Here is a 16,648-nt window from a genome sequence, read left to right as displayed (position 1 = left end):
GACAAAACATGATAAATCTAAGTGTTCTGGAACAAACTCAGCAAAATAATGACATTGTCACTTTTACCTTGTACTTAAAGCTGCAGGGTGTAGCTTTTACAAAAATATGTTTTTACATATTTGTTAAAAGTGTCACTATGTCGTGACATCAGCTGTGTTTCCACTGACTGTGCAATTTGACATTTTGAAATTCACTTTGCTTAATGGACAAAACACTAATTTTGAAAAATCATGTTTTTGGATAAAATGTTTTGGTGCTGAGATGAGGTGTGGATTGTTTTTATTTGCCGTGTCAAAATTGGTTTATATCGCAAAAGTTGCATCACAAGTCACAGTGAAAAGTTGCCACTGGAGAAAACCATGAAGAAGAAGATGACAGGAAGTAGTTGGATGATGATGTAGCTGCATGATTTTTAATAGACTTATCATGAACAAATATATTTATCTGTGATTTTAATTGCATTTCTTAATTAATGTAAACACTGCAATGGTGAAATTGTGCTATTTAGACTTCAGCAGAAAGTAGACAATGTTTTGCACACATTTGTAATGGAAACAAAGCTAATGTCAATGTCAAATCTGACAGCATGAGCACATGAGCACATTTTGGAATACCTTATCAATAAGAGGTGCTGCCCATGGACAGGGAGAACAAGCTAAGATGCACTGACTGGTCTATTTGTGTACAGACACCTGGCTTTACTTAGCTCCATCTTCGAGGACGAAGCTATAGATGTAGCTTCCAAGCTTCTTAGCTTCCTCCTCATAGAGACCTACCCTGTGACTCTTCCTCTTGGCTCCTTCAGACTAGTCAGCAGCAATTAGCAAAGACCTGATAGACCTGAGTATCTGCTGAGCTCATTATAGGAGCTGCTTCTCAGTGAAGTGCTGGACAAATGTTAAAGTGCTAATAGAGGAGAGATGATATCCTCCATGTGGAGTTTCAGAAAAAAAGCAGAGTCTCTGTCTTTTTAAAGAGACAAAGACCCAATTTCAAGGTGTTAAATTACAAAGTAAAATTTCTGTTAAGTCATATTTACATAGATAGTATTTTTTTACCAACTGATGGTAACATAGTTACTGTATTGCCAAATATAAGATGCCACTGTGCTTGGAAAACACATGCTGCCCCTTTTAGTCTCCAGCCAGCAGTAAGATATGTTATAAATAAACTTTAAATTACCCGTTTTCGTTACTTAAGTGCTTTTGTTTGGTATAAATCATATCCTTTTTAGGTAGACGTACAGTGTAACCCTTGTGGAATCCAAGGCAGCTCTCTATAGATTTATTGTTTTCAGAAGAAGAAAAAAAAGAGCTAATCGTAATAACAGCGACTGCAGAGCGCAGCACTTGGCAGAGCCTCGAGGGACTGTTGTTCAGTTTGAGCGTTTCTCTTTTACCGTTGTGTGTCTGTGTGGAAGCGAACGCAGCTTCAGGTTCGGTGTGCAGGGTCAGAATGCTGGCGAGGTACTTTCACCGACTTTCAGAGACTTGCCAATCAATAACGGCTCTAAATGGGGACAGAAATACCTGCACACAGCACTTCACTCCCGCTGCTGGATCCTTTTTAAGAAAGGAAGCATTTTGCTGAATAGATTGTGTAGATGTTGCCCACATGGAACTAAAGGGAAGTGGAGGTAGAATGCCACTCGAGGCCTTTCACAGGCTTAATAGGCAATTAGCCTGGAGAAGAAAAAAAAAGTGATCATAAATGCACATCTAAAAAAAAAAAAAACACACAAGCAGTCCCTGTTGGAGGAAACGACTGCTGTTCTGGAAGGACCTGAGTAGTTAGTTAGAGAGCTTTATGGAGAGTTGGGTTTTCCACGGCTCAGCCTGGAGAATCTGTAAACAGGACCACTGAGGAAATGGCTTCTTGCTTTGCTTTGGAGAAATGAACATTAATGGTCAGAGGGAAAAGCAGAACCTTTAATATACAACACATTTATGCAATCTTTTGGAAAATACTAGCATTTCTAATAGTGATACTTTATCTAGGCTTTGGAGTTGAATGATTGAAACTGTATTTTATTTATCTGTATATTTATGCATGTGTTTACCTGTAACAAGGTGGTCCTTTGTGGTGCAGATGAATGTCGAGGCAGTAAAGGTTTATTCATCACTAGAGCAAACCAAACATACAACCACAGCTTTAAATAGTCTCAGCTGAACTAAACATCAAATTCACCAGAGAACTGGTGAAGTTCCCTTCAATTCACAGGGAACTTCACCAATTCACAAAGACATTTACTGAATACATCCTATTTACTTTTTATACATATTTTATGTCTTATCCTTACAGCAGAAGCGCCTTTATGAAACACCACAGTAAACCTCCCCCCACTTCTCCATGGCCTCCCCCAGAACACATAAATGGCATCTGGACCCCCGGGGAAGTATTTGTCCAAACACCGACGGGCGAGTCATTCTTAGCACCTCCACTTCAATTTTGCATCCACACTTAACAGATTCCACAAAAATAAATAAACAAAAACAATTATCCTCTCCTCTACCTCGCTGAGGAGCAGCTGTGCAGAACCTGCATCAAAACGCTACATGCTAATTATTAAAACATTCAATAAATATTCCTTGGATGCTTAAAACAGTACAGTGCCAAATAAAGTACAAGTTATAGTTTTAATAAAGTGTTGAAGTAAAAATAGTCCCATTAATGAAGAACTCTTCATTACACTGCTCTTTGTGTTTATTTTTATTAAAACATTTTTTTTGCTGAATTTCATTTTACAGCCCAAATGTTGATTGTGGATGAGAAGTGTTCAACGTTTATTGGAATGTATGTTTTCTAAGTTTCATTTATGCAAAAAGTAAATAAATTGTAAACAAAAATGGACTCGACAAACTGTTTGGTTTCTGTATAAATGTCAAAGTCCTAACTACAGTCCAATTAAGAATATGTGGCAAAACAAAATGTCAGTCCAAAGTGACTCTGTTCAGTCTGAATGAGCTTGAGTTTTAAATAGGAAATGAGTGAAATGTGCAGAACTGCTTGAGGCAAAACCCCAAAGATGTGGCTTGAATTATTTTCTAACTTTTCTTCTTACTCTTATTTAAAATGTCTTTATTGAGAAGAAAGTGGAACCAAAGTCAAATTCTTTGTTTGTTTGGCTAAACATGGTGAATAAATCTGGTCCAGATTTTTACTCCTGAATACAGAAGAAGATTAGTGGGAAAAAATATCTGACTTTTTTCACAGAATTAATGACATTTTCTCTTGGAATTCTGACTTTTGATCTCAGAAGATTAAAGTCAAAATCCTGAGGGATTAAAGACAAAATTTTGAGATTAAAATCAAAATTCTGAGATTAAATTTATTTATTTATTTTTTTTTCAGATTTAGAACATCACGCATCATACTTCTTCCATAACACCAACATGCACTATTCAGTGTTTGTGAATGACAAAGAATCCCAAACAACAGAGAAGGTAGAAACGGGGCAAACTGTGAAATAAAAATAAATAAATAAATAAATAAATAAATAAATAAATAAATAAATAAATAAATAAATAAATAAATCCAAGGGGAGTGAACACTTTTGTAAGGCGCTGCAGAGCTGATCTTTTTTGCTGACCTCAGCACTGGTACTTTAGCACCCCCTGCTGGTGACGGCCGACACCAGAATTAGTTTTGCCTTTCTGAAGTTACAAAAAAAGAATGCCACAGCTAAAAAAGTCTTTCAGTAGTTGAATAAACTCTCCCCTCCCTCCCGTCCTCTGTCCTCTCTCTCAGAGATTAAACCCGGTTAGCATCAGGAAGCTGCTCCATCCTGCTGCCTGGTCCTGGTCCTGGTCCTGGTCCTGGTTCCTTCAGAGACTCGTCGAGGTTTATTTTGGGGACAAAGATCAGAAGTGTGTTGACCCGCAGCAAATTACCTCCGCATTTTTGTGTGTGTGTGTGTGCGTGTCTCGGTGTGTGTGTGTGTGTGTGTGTGTGTGTGTGTGTGTGTGTGTGTGTGTGTGTGTGTGTGCGCGCTGCCTCCAGGGGATTTGCGTCCATGCCTGCGGGGACGTGGACAGCTTGCGGATGGATTGATGGCGTGACGTCACCTCTCCCAGAGGGCAGGATTAAGTCAGGAGGGACAGAGACAGCGCTCCGGTAATCTCCCCGGTGATACACGGGGGAAGCGGACACGGTCGGAACCGTGGGTACCGAGTGACCCTTCCAACCCCCCGCCCCACCCGACCGCCCCCCGCCCCCCCCGTCCTCAGGGAAATGCAATGCAAGCTCCGCGGGAAGGCGACGCGCCCCCGGACAGGTGAAGGCAGCAGCAGGTAAGCTGCAGAGCCGCGCAGGGTGAGCTCGTTTGCGGAGGATTTACCTCGACAAGGTGTTCACAGGCTGCAGCGATTGTCCGTCAACAACTGCTGCTAGTACTGCTCCTGTGTGTGTTTGTGTGTGTGAGAGCTGCAGTGGAAAGATTGGGACATTTTTCTTTTTTAGCATAAAATTGTAATGAAATGAGCTTTTCAACAGCGTTAATGTTCACGCATTCATGCAAACAGAGGAGGATGCAAGTTAAACCGAACTGACTCAAGTGTTTTAGTGTAAAGCTGACAGATTTATTGGAACCCCGAGAAAAAACAACAACAAATGTGTACAAAGCCTTCAGATTCACCTGGTAGAACAGCAGCTTAGACTCCAAGGTAAGAAATAATAGTTTGTAGTGCAACCAGATGGACACAGAGAAGAAGAAAAGCTACATTTATGTCCAATTAACCATTCCTCTTCTCATGACTCTCCTCAAAGTCTCGGTGAGAAGATCCGTTTTTTTTTCTGTCAGAGGTCACAACAGTTTTACTCAGAATCTGCTGCTGTCCCAGAGAGTCCATGGTTTCATCCAGCGGCGCAAAAAGTGGGTATGCAGCGCATGCAACGCATTGGGGCGCTGCACCAGAGGGGGCGTCAAAGAGCGAGCGTATGTTTTCTACGCTCCTTCACCCTGACCCTGACTTACCTTCCTTCCGGGGTGGGGCGCCGATTTATGTTTTCGCATCCACCTGAATAATATGTAGTTGCGACCCTGGTTTCATCTAGCAGAGGTTCTGCAGGCTTTACCATCCAAAGAGCCAACATAAAGACGAGGAGGAATAGATTTAGAAACTAAGTTAAACCTGGCACTTAGTGCTGTAACTGTATTTAAATAAATTATTTGGTTATTATTATTTTTCTTTTTTTCATTTTTGGCCAAAGTTATCAAGATCTCCTTTGGAGCGTCCACGTGCGGCTCTGGTTGCTGCTGGTTGCAGACCCCTCTTCAGGCGAAGGCGGCCCACAGCACCACACATCCTCCACCGGGTTTAACAGGCAGCATCAGAATTTATCCACATCTTTTAATGCCAAACCTGGACTGATTGATGAAAACATCCATTTCAGTCTCATCTAGTCTAAGTTCATATTTGTGGTTAAAGCTCTTAATGTTATGAACATCTTGCTAACTCCATGTTTATGTTTTTGATGCTTGGAAAGAAGATACTTTTTTTCTAATGTCACATAGATTTTTTTTTATGTCGATACAGTCGTGTGGTTGTACTTTGTTATCCTGATGAAGACTTCAGCACTCAGCTCCTTCAGACTGAATGCTGTCCTCTGTTTTCTTTCATGTTTCTCAGAGAAACGAAGCTCTGCATAACGCCACATTTCTGCTGCAGTCCTGAAATGATAGAAATTAAACAATAAATGGTAAAAATGCTTATGTTCTATGCATTTTAAATGTCACTCACCTGTCTTTTTGTATCGCTTGCTATAAAACACATCAAAAATAAAGTGAATAAGAGATGCACCAGTCAGGTTTTTCCTGGTTAATACAAATGTTCATGTTTCCTTTCAGGTCCGATGTTTGGACAGATTTCCATTTGTTTCTATTTTCAAGGACTTTTAACTCATAAAAGTGAAACAAATATGCCGCATTTTCTTTGGCTGACAGAACTGTTTTGAATTCAGCAGGAAACGAAAGAATAAAAACATCTTCGTCATTTACAATCAAAAGGTCTCTAATGGGTTTTTTTTAAATCAGATTTTCATTAAGTTCCAAAAAATTTGAATCAAAGTAAATACAAACAGGTCCAATTCATTTAATAACAGAGGAAAAATGTACCATTTTATCAACTGATATATTTGAGCAGTCAAACACCAATCCGAGTTTCCAAAATCAGAAATCAAGATTCATATAAAAAACATATTGTCACCGTCCTAAAGTAATGGCTGAACCCTTTGTTTGTTTTTAAACCAAAACAGATTTTTTTCTGCCTAAATTATCTTTCGTCAAAAAGGGAAGATTATTGCAAAAAAAAAAAAAAAAGAAGAAGAAGAAGAAAAAGAAAAAGAAGAAAAAACAAACACTTTTGACAAAAAATGACTTAGGCCATTCTTCTTGGAAGGTGTCGTCTGGTTTTTCATTAAGATGACAAAATTCAAAATGTGGGGATGTTGATCCCTTTACTGTCATTTTCAGCTGTCCTCCCTCTACGCGTTGAATACTTGGGTTTTTGTGTTTCTTCCATGACAATGAGGAGAAAAGGAGAGAATAAAAGACTGACTTCTCACGCCGTAGCTACATTTCCTATATGCATCTCTGAGCATTTATGGTTTTGCTGTCACCTACTTGGCAGTTTCCTCTAAATAACCAGAAAACCCGCAGGCAAATTTGCTGAGGTCCTGTTACTTTTACCGCTACCGGTTTTTAATTCACGCAAGCAGTCTTTAATTTGCCGGTCTGGGTCCAATACCCTGTAGTAACCAGAGCGCGCTTATTCTCCTGCAGATGCGCTGAGATCAGAGAGGAAAGAGCGCCTGCTTTTTTCTCCCTCTTTTTTTTCCTTTGTTGGTTGAATTCAGCCGCAGAAACTCTTAATGAGAACAAAAAAAGAGAAAAGAAAGTTTTGAAAGTGTGCAGGTATGCAGTGGTGGCGGTATGTGTGTATGCGTGTGTGTGCGTGCGTGCGTGCGTGCGTGTGTGTGTGTGTGTGTGTGTGTGTGTGTGTGTGTGTGTGTGTGTGTGTGTGTGTGTGTGTGTGTGTGTGTGTGTGTGTGAGGGCGGTGCGCTGACAGCCTGAGAGAGACAGCAGAGGCTGAACTCCAGAGACGGAGCGACATCAGTGCTGAGCAGGCTGGGAATTATGCGACGCGGATGCGTCCAGTCCTGTGTCCGCGCAGCAGAGAGACACCGCGGCGCGTTTTTACGCTCAGAGGCCGCCTCGTCCTCACCACCTCACCGCCGTTCTCTTTTCTTTCTCCCGCTCCAGTCTCACCTGCGAAGCCCCGACGGAGGACCGCGGAGCTCCTCGGCGCTGAGCGACTCACGGATGCTCCGGTTAGCCATGAAGACGCGCGAGGCGCAGTAACTCCTCGCCACGCGACCATCACCATGACCCTTTAAAGTCCCGCCGTCCATCTCCAAGCAGCAGAGACGAACAGAGAGGCCTTTAAAAAAAAAAAAAAAAAAATTCTTTCATTTTTTTTGTTCCCTTCAGTCCGCAGATGGACCGAGTGCCCTTGGCACTGGCCGCTAAGATGCACTGGATCACGCTGATGCTTGCGGGCTTGACTTTCTGGGGGAAACTTTCTATTTCTAACTGTTTCGACTACGAGGAGCCCGGATTTGATTATTATGAAGAGGAAAAAGTGGAGAGCATCGACTACAAGGACCCGTGCAAAGCTGGTGAGTCAAATTTCCAACTTTGATTCAGTTTTTTTTTTTTTTTTTTTTTAACGTTTCAGTGATGACATGAATAATTATCCTCTGCGTGTGGGCACAGTGATCCTCTCACACATCTGGCTCCTATCAGGCACGTGTATGTGTGCATGAGCAATGACAGTCCGCGTGCGTCTGTGCGCTCGTGCCCAGATGATCCTTTTCAGGCAGTTTTTCGTGGCGGGATGAGACCCGCAGCCAGCAGATCCCGCTGCGGGGCCCCGCCGCGGATCAGCCTCGAGGCGCGATGCTTGTGACCCGCGCGCCGCTCTCAGATCAGATCAGAAGCCAAAGTCATGCTGAGTTCTGAGACGTGGTCGGGAAAAGCGGCTCCAGAGCGGTTTCAGCGTGTGTGCAGATGAGAAACAGCTGGAAATCCAGTGTAGCATCAGGCGCTGCTGTCTTCCTCACTTTAGCTCTTGAACAAATTATGCGAAAAATAATTTAGCGGCAGACTTGGAGCAACTTTGAGTAAAGCATGTTTGATGGAAAGCCGCCATGGAAGAGGTTTATGTGACCATAAAATAATTAAGCCGTCACCAGGTTCAGTTCATTTTCAGTGAAACCTTGCTACCTGTTTAAGCAGAGCTGCGCTGTTACAAGGCGAATTTTAAAGTTTCCACGATGTTTTACCGATCCACTATTTCACTTCCGATACCGATACAGATTTCTGAAGATTAGTATTGCTGATACAGATCCATTACAGAAAATACACAAAAAAACTGTGCTGAATTGACTTAAAACGTTTGTTTTTTTTACACAGACATGTACTTAACAATTTTTTGAAAGCTCTGCACCAGTACACACTTAAATTCACCAATAGCTCCACAAGCGTGGTCAGACCTGTAGAAACAACACAACTGTAATTTGTTAAGTCAGTTCAATTAGGAGTAGAACAGCCAACGTAAAATAAGTAATAAATAAACTTAAAATGACAATAACAATAGGTTGGCTATGTTGGTCAAACCTGTAAAAAATAAACCATCTTTCAAATTGCACTCAGAAAGTGCAATTAGGGATTCTAAATGTAATTTCAAATAAATAATAAAGCATGATGTCACTCAGAGCACAAAGCACAGAATTAGACTGACTAGTTATAGCCTTATGGATCAGGCACACTGTCACCAATACCTCATCTAAAATTATGTTCAATATCTGCACTGATGTGGATATTAAAATCGGATCGACGTATCTAAGTGGAGATGCTTATGCTACACCATTTTACAACACGTAAAAACAAATAAAAATTTATTTTCTCTGTCAAATTGTATGGTAATAAAGTAAATTTTATCATAAGAAATCATCAAGAAAAAAATAGAAAAGGATGATTAACTTGTTAAAGGGACAGTGTTATGTAAAATTGACTTTTATGAGCTTTACATCATGTGATGATGTTATTCCCTCATCAAAAACACACCTGAAGTGTTGCTTTGATTCTTTCATGGATGTTTGATAAATCCTCTAATCTCTCATGAGATTGAGATGTGTAAAACTCCTGGGTAAGCCTAACTCTGCCTTCTAGGACAAAGTTGCAGCTTCCAAGTTTCCTAGTTTCCACCTCATATAGCAGCCCTCCCCCCTGACTCCTCCACTCAGCTCCTTCAGACTAGCCAGCAGCAATTAGCAAACACCTGGAGGAACTGCATCTGTTGTGCTCGTTATAGGAGCTGCTACCCTGTGCAATGCTGGTAAAAACATTGTTAAAGGGTTAATAAAGGAACCATGTGATGACTTCCTGGAGGCAAAGTTTTAGATAGAGCAGGAGTTTTAAAAGAGACAGAAACCTAATTTTAAAGCGTTATATTTCAAAGTAAAAATTCTTTAAAGTCATTTTTTTAAACAGCTGAAGATGACGTAGTTACTTGATTGTGGTATAAAATGGCACTTTGTGCCTAGAAAACATATTACGGCTCCTTTAATAACAATAATTAGGCTAATGATTAAATCTAAATCTTGAAAGGGTTCTTGTGAAAAGGTGAACGTTTATCATCTGTTATGAAATAACAGCAGATGATAAACAGCGATTGTTGTCTGAAGTCCAGATTTATGTTTTTGTGTGATTTATTAGTGGTTTGGTCATGTTTTCTGTGATGACACAAACATGAACTCCACCCAGAGTGCTGACCATCTGTGAGCTGATCCCCATGCATTCCCCTCATACCAAATATACAGAGCTCACAACCCTGTGTGTGTTTTGATGTGTAAATTGCACAGATCTGTGTAGAAGTGATTGCTTCTCGCCGCTCTGTGGCTTTACGCTGCACTAAAAACAAACACTTTGTGTTGTGTGAGTGTGTCTGGATGGAAGCCCAGCAGGTCCACATGGGTTTGACTGCTTGAGCAAGTTCTGTAGGTTAAAATAACCGAGTGAAAAGCAAGTGACCAATGTGTTTATTTGCAGAAAATGTACATGACATAAAGAATTTATTAAACTCACTGCGTCTAGATTCACTGCAGAAAACTGAAAATAGTCGAACGACTATCCGATTTCCTGGAGCTAAAAATTCCATGTTTGCCTTTGATATTAACATCAAACTGTTTCATTAAATTATTCACAATAATTTATTGGCTGTAGGTAATAAATTACCTAAAGCAAAGTTTATTTCTATGACACACTTTGTCTTGTGTCATCAACAGACATTTCTGGAATATTTTAGGCATCGAATCAGATGGATTTGAATGTGCCTGTATGATAGCGTTGTATTAAATGCAGTGATTTCATGTTCCTGGATATGAAATTCTTCAAACTTTCTTAGCATATGATTCAGAGATAAAGACAAACAGTTATGTTCTTACAACAGAACAAATTTTTGATTGGACTGCAGGGAAGAAAAATCACCTGTTGATCATTACTGGCTGACAACAATCATCCCGATTTCCCTTTCAATGGCAGACTATTTAGAGTTAATTACCTTGCTCAGAGGCACATCAGAATGAGGCAGGAGGAACCCACAACGTTCAGATTTCAGCTCATTCCAGTGATCCCCAGGCAGGAAGTCATCACAACATGGCTCCTCTATTAACCCTTTAACAATGTTTTTTTTTTTTTTTACCAGCGTTGCTCTGAGAAGTAGCTCCTATAATGAGCTCAGCTGATGCTCAGTTCCACCAGGTGTTTGCTAATTGCTGCTGGCTAGTCTGAAGGAGCTGAGTGAGAAAGTCGTAGAGGAGGGCCGCTGCTTGAGGCGGAAGCTCAGAAACTGCAGCTCCAGGGAGGAATTGCGCCTTGAAGGCAGTGCTAGATCCCACCAAGTATTTTGCACAGCTGAATGGTTGCCATGGGGATTAAAGTATTTCTCAAACATGCATGAATGAATCAAGGCAACACTCCAGGTGTGTTTTTGTTGAGGGGATAACATTATAACATGAGGTGAGGCTCAAAAAAAGTTGATTTTGCATTATACCGTCCCTTTAAGTTATTGTGTAAGCCTCTGTACCTCTGAAGACAAACACATCTTAGAATTTATATGATTTTAGAATCTTGCAGATGCAAAATAAAGTGAAACCTTCCCTCTTGCACACACTTTTGTAGCTTTTTTTTCCGGCCGCAGCTTGGAAGACCTTTAAGCTCAACTCATTCCAGGCCTGACCCTGTGGCATCGTCGTCGGAGTGGTTGGTATTACGCCTCCTGTTTTTGCTGGGAAAACACAAGGGGGGTTGAGGAGGTTGGGGGGGGGGGTGTATTTGGCTGTCTGCTTATCTCCTCTGAGTCCCGCGCTGGCAGACAGGGGAACGCGCACTTCCACGTCCTTTGTGAAGCCATTTCCCCACGCGAGCACTCCAACCTGAGCTCGCCCGCGCGCTGGATATGCACGCAGGCAAAGCTCCCTCCATTCACCCTCGCTTATCTCTTCCTGGTTGTCTGCATCCTGCCGCTCAGCTGGAGATGACACACACGCGTGCACACAAACACACACGCTTGCACGCGCACGTGCTCCTTCTTTTACTCAAGAGTCATTCATGCTTCCTTCCAAATCACTGTTCTCATAAAATGCTCACACACACTCGAGTGCAGGCTAAACAAACTTAAGTGTCCAAATGCTGAAAGCTGTTTCTTCAGGAGGGATCCAAGAAAACAAATACGTTTCCTCTTTTTTTCCCCCTAAAGACAACAGTAGTGATCACAGAAGGACGCGATGACACTCTGTGGGTTTTTAGACTTTTTTTGTGTGTGTATTAGAATTGGCTTACGTCTCTATGTTGCTGAGACAACAATTCTGGTTTTCCTGAACCGTTTAGTTTAATGTGCCTCTGGATAAGTGACATTGCTCAACTGATTTATGTTTGCTGTATAAAAATGTCCCTTTTCCACATGTCAGCAGTTTATTTGCACCTGTTCAGGATCCAGTTTGAGGTTTTGTAAGCACAAGTTTTTTCTGTCCACAAACTGCACAGCCTTAATGTGGTGCCATGCATCTCTTCTGTTCTCCTTGGCACGTTATTGTGCATGTTGCCTGAAAACAAGAAGATGTATTTTAGTGTCGTGGTTTGTTTTTTTCCGGTTTGTCTTATGCATCGGGAAGAAAGGTGGAAAATTAACCTGATACTACAGTGCTAGGAGTTATTGTTTACTCTGCAATCACTTTCTCATTTCATTTAAAAAAATGTTTTACTTAATGATCACTCTACCATCCAAGGATGACCGTTTAATTATCTGTCCACAGTCATCGAGTGCCCCCTGCTGGCCATCTAATCATTACCTGAAACAATTAGAAAATAAGGCCAATCCTGGAATGGTAAACCTCTCCAAGGATTCATCATGCTGGGTTGAGTGAGTCCTCATCAATGCTGCATGTCTGCGTAGCATAGCATAAGCTCTTCATTGGAGCTGCAGTTTTTAAGCCTCTGAGCTTCTGCTTCACAGAGCAGCCCCCTCGTTCCCCCACTCAGCTCCTTCAGACTAGCTAGCAGCAATTAGCAAACACCTGGTGGAACTGAGCATCTGCTATGCTCTTTATAGGAGCTACTTCTTATAGCAATGCTGGTAAAAATGTTGTTAAAGGGTTAATAGAGGAGCTATGTTGGGATGATTTCCTGAAGGTGGAGTTTCAGAAAAAGCAGGAGTTTTTAAAGAGAGGCCCAATTTCAAAGCGTTAAATTACAAAATTCAATTTCTTTTAAGTCTTATCTGTAACAACAGAAGGTGCTAATGGCACTTTGTGGTTGGAGAATACATAATGAATGTTGCAAATTGTAGAGTAAATTTTGGAATAATTCAAAAAAGACAAAATTTGCAACCTGCATCAATCAGCATCATCCTTGGTTCAAGTTTTTTTTATTCACTTTTGTTTACAACTTTATTCCAATCTACCTCCTCTATTAAAAAACTCGCAGCACTGCTTTACCTTTACAGTCAGGTTTTTGCTACATTTCGTATCTGAATAAAAACAAAGTTTCCACCAATAAGCTTCTATGTTTTATAGTCCATAAGAAGAAAAAGATTGGAATGTGTGAAAGATGAAATTTGCAGGTCAGACCTCAATGAAAAGTGGAAATCTGCATTAGCCAAGAAGAACCTGATTAGCACCAATATTGGTGTCTTCATAAATCTCATTGAGGAAAACAGAAAATGGACTAGAATATAACATAACACATGTTCAATAATCCTCACAGCTGAATGTGAGAAGCAGCTGCCCCTGATGTGGATTTAGCTGAATTAAGGCGACTGAGAATGAGTTTTTCTTGCTGTTTGCAGGGTGATGTACACTGTAGCTGTTCATGTAATCATACACAGTGTGTGGGTGTGTATGTGTGTGTGAGGGAGTCTTGTTAAACTGTCCCATTGCTTGCATTATTACTTAGTTCTTTATTTTGTCGGTGAATGTGTCAGAAAAACAACAGCAAGATGGATTTAACTTCCTGTTTATTGGGTTTCCACAGTTTTTAATTGTCTCAGTTCCAGACTGTGAGACACTGTTGTTCCTCACACTGCAGCAAACTACAATGAGTTACCAGAAGATGCATTTATGTTTCTGTCTCTTCAGTCTGTCTGGTACAGTTCTGAGTTTTATTTTATTAAATTTTTTAAAAGAAGACTTTTTTCCTTCTTTTTTGCACCTATTGAAGTGGATTTTACAGGCAGTTTCAGATGTCTTTTTCTGCTTGTCTGTTTCTTTCAGCTCTTGTTGTTCTCTCATAAAATGGAGCTTCACAGTTGTGGAATAGCTTAAAATTTTCATTACCTCCTCGTGTGTTCGCCCCAGTTTTTGTGCCTGTTCATGCGCAGCGCTCTGAAATGGCACAATTTCCCTACTTCGGTCCCAAAGAGAAAATTCAAAAATTCGCTTACATTTTACAGTTTGATTATATAACGTGGCAGCAAACTGTGGCTACTGTTCCCTTCTTCCGCTCTTCCACGGTAGTGAGGAAGCTGCAGCAATGTGCGGGCTGCACTCTTTAATGTGTGTGTCTGTGAGAGAGCAACTGGTCTCACTCATGTCATATTAAACAGGATTTTCCCGGGCAGAGTGCTGCTGCCACTGAGCTTCCCAAGCCTTCCTCAGGATTCCCGCTCCAGCACAGATGCGGCGAGATCCAACTGTTTGTTCTGGAGCGGAAATTGTTCCGGCGCCGGTGAAGCCGTGAGTCAGCACTGCCAGCATTCTGCCCACCTGCCACGCATTGCTCAATTATTAAAGATGTGGGCGCTTTTGTCACCTCGCTATTCCTGCTGGTATTTATAGCAGCAGAAAATCATTCACCTAAATCCATCAGAGGCGAAGGAAAACCCACTTTCTCTGCACAGCAAAATTCATTTTTATGTGGACTATCAAAGTAATGCAGCTTCATATGAGGAAGATATTTATTTATTTAAAAAAAATTGATTTTGGTACATTTATAATCATCTTCTTTGGCCTTCTCATGCCTCATTTGTGTTTATGGAGTGATTATTTTGCATCGGTTTTAATCCAGATGAATACAAACTAGAATATGCTGCATGTCTATGAACAGACTGCAGGCTCCACATGCCTCAGTTTTAAGTCATTTCAGGTTTGACTGAGTTTTGTACATTTTCATGCTTTTTCTGCTCTGTCTCATTTGCATAATAAACTTTCAAACTTTGGATACGAGTAAACAACTGTATTTTTAAAGAATCAGTATTGTTTAAAATCAACTTTTTTAAGCTTTACATCATGTTGTAATGTTATTCCCACATCAAAAAACATACCAGGAAAGTTGCCTTGATTCTTTCATGTATGTTTGGGAAATCCTTTTATCTCCCGTGGCAACCATTCAGATATGCCAAATATTTGGATGGAACTAGCTCCGCCTTCGAGACGCAGCTCCTCCTCTGAGCTACAGTTACCAAGCCTCCACCTCTGGTAAAAACGTTGTTAAAGACAGTGTTGTAGTACTCGAGGTCGGTCTCGTCTCAGACTCGACAGCATTTGATCTTGGTCTTGTCTCGGTCTCGGGTGCTGAGGACTCGAGCATTTTATTTCAAGACCAGTCAAGACCACAACTGTGAAAATATCACTAAATGTACAGCATAGTTCCATTTTATTTATTAACATCGTTGTTTTCAGTGGATGCAAAACGCACCGATTAAAATCCAAGCAATTACGTGTTTCTGTTACTCCCTCTCTCCACCTTTCACGTGGCGCTCCAAGACATGCGCAGTGGTTTTCTCTGAGTGGCAGAAGAGGTCTGTCTAATCGTCAGTAATAGAATAGCGCTGCATAAATCATAAGAAATCCGATGGCTACAGCTACCTCAGCAGCACTTCGCTTTCACAGACGGTGGGGACAACGTCTAACTTTTTTCGTCACTTAGAAAAGAAGCTCAAAGAAAGGTAAGCTCCGTTGACGTGATGTTAGCAAAGCTAGCTGTACAGAGACACATAAGCATTTGTGATGAAAAAAGTTGGCTCACTGCACTTAATTATTGTGCGGAGGTGTTGACTGACTTGTCGCATATTTGGGACAATGCTATGTCCAAAAGTCTGCAATATAGTGATGTGACATTCAGGAACAGTCCGATTCTTATGAACGGCTCTTTACTTAGAAAATAGGACTGGAGTGTCACTGAGAGCTGTGCTTTTTTCTTGTAATACTCTGCGTACACTGCAGTAGCTATCATTATTTTATTTAATTATGTGCATTGATATTTTTTTAATTAACAAATAAATAAAACACAAGAACAAAAGAGCACACAGAGCATGTGATTGTTTTCGTTCAAAGTGGCAGCTGTAATGTCGGCCATGGTGTCAGTCTACCTGGCTTCATGTAGCCAGAGAGAGGGTGAAAACAGTCACGGTGAGCGCCTTGTGCTTGGTTACTTCTTTGTTGCTCCTTGGTCAGTGTTCATAGTTGAGCGTTATTTACCGTCAGGGCATTGCCTCAATTGCTATGTTTAATGGTGCAGACAGTGATGGTTTCTGACATGAGCAATATGGGCAAACACCCAGGGCGTTAGGAATGGCACAAGACCACCACGGATTGTAGCACAAAGATGGAAGCACTTCATTTTAATATTGGTAAAATTTATTAAGTATTTAATAACTAGGTGTTTTTATGGGAATATGGATCTTTCAGATCAATTTGAGAAGCAATTTTGATCATATTTCACCATTTTATCGTGTCCTGTAGCGCGGGGTGCTGGTCTTGGTCTTGACTCGGCCTCGATTTCCCTCGGTCTTGGTCTCGACTTGGTCTCGGACCCTAAAAGTCTTGGTCTTGTCTCGGTCTCGATACACTCTGGTCTTGGTCTTGTCTTGGTCTCGGGTTAGGTGGTCTTGACCACAACACTGGTTAAAGGGTTAATTGAGGAGCCATGTTGTGATGACTTCATGAGGTTTCAGAAAGAAGGTTTCTGGTTACGTGACTCAAAACAAAAAACAACAAACAGCTTTTATTCAATCCAATGCAAACCTTCCCACCAGTTTAACAAACATAAGTGAAAATAGCCTTGGCTGTTAGGCTTAATTCTATTTCTTCAT

The 16,648-nt window shown here is 41.0% G+C and overlaps 1 protein-coding gene across 3 annotated transcripts in view; it reads left to right on the top strand.

Moving 5' to 3' along the window:
- Nucleotides 1-3,959: 3,959 nt before the first annotated feature.
- Nucleotides 3,960-16,648, top strand: part of tll1 (tolloid-like 1) — a 58,129-nt gene continuing 45,440 nt past the window's right edge. The window contains exons 1-2 of one of the 3 annotated variants that reach the window (XM_008403067.3): nucleotides 3,960-4,290; nucleotides 7,261-7,676. In XM_008403067.3, coding sequence (XP_008401289.2) covers nucleotides 7,496-7,676 — 181 coding nt within the window. In that variant the 5' untranslated portion in view covers nucleotides 3,960-4,290; nucleotides 7,261-7,495. Of the gene's footprint in view, nucleotides 4,291-6,369; nucleotides 7,677-16,648 lie in introns of those variants that run through there. The other 2 variants (XM_081613361.1, XM_008403001.3) reach the window with 2 other exon arrangements.

Source organism: Poecilia reticulata, chromosome 1, assembly GCF_904066995.2.
Source record: "Poecilia reticulata chromosome 1, P_reticulata-male-v2, whole genome shotgun sequence".
NCBI classification, from domain to species: Eukaryota; Metazoa; Chordata; class Actinopteri; order Cyprinodontiformes; family Poeciliidae; genus Poecilia; species Poecilia reticulata.
This window is presented reverse-complemented; position numbering and strand designations above follow the sequence as displayed.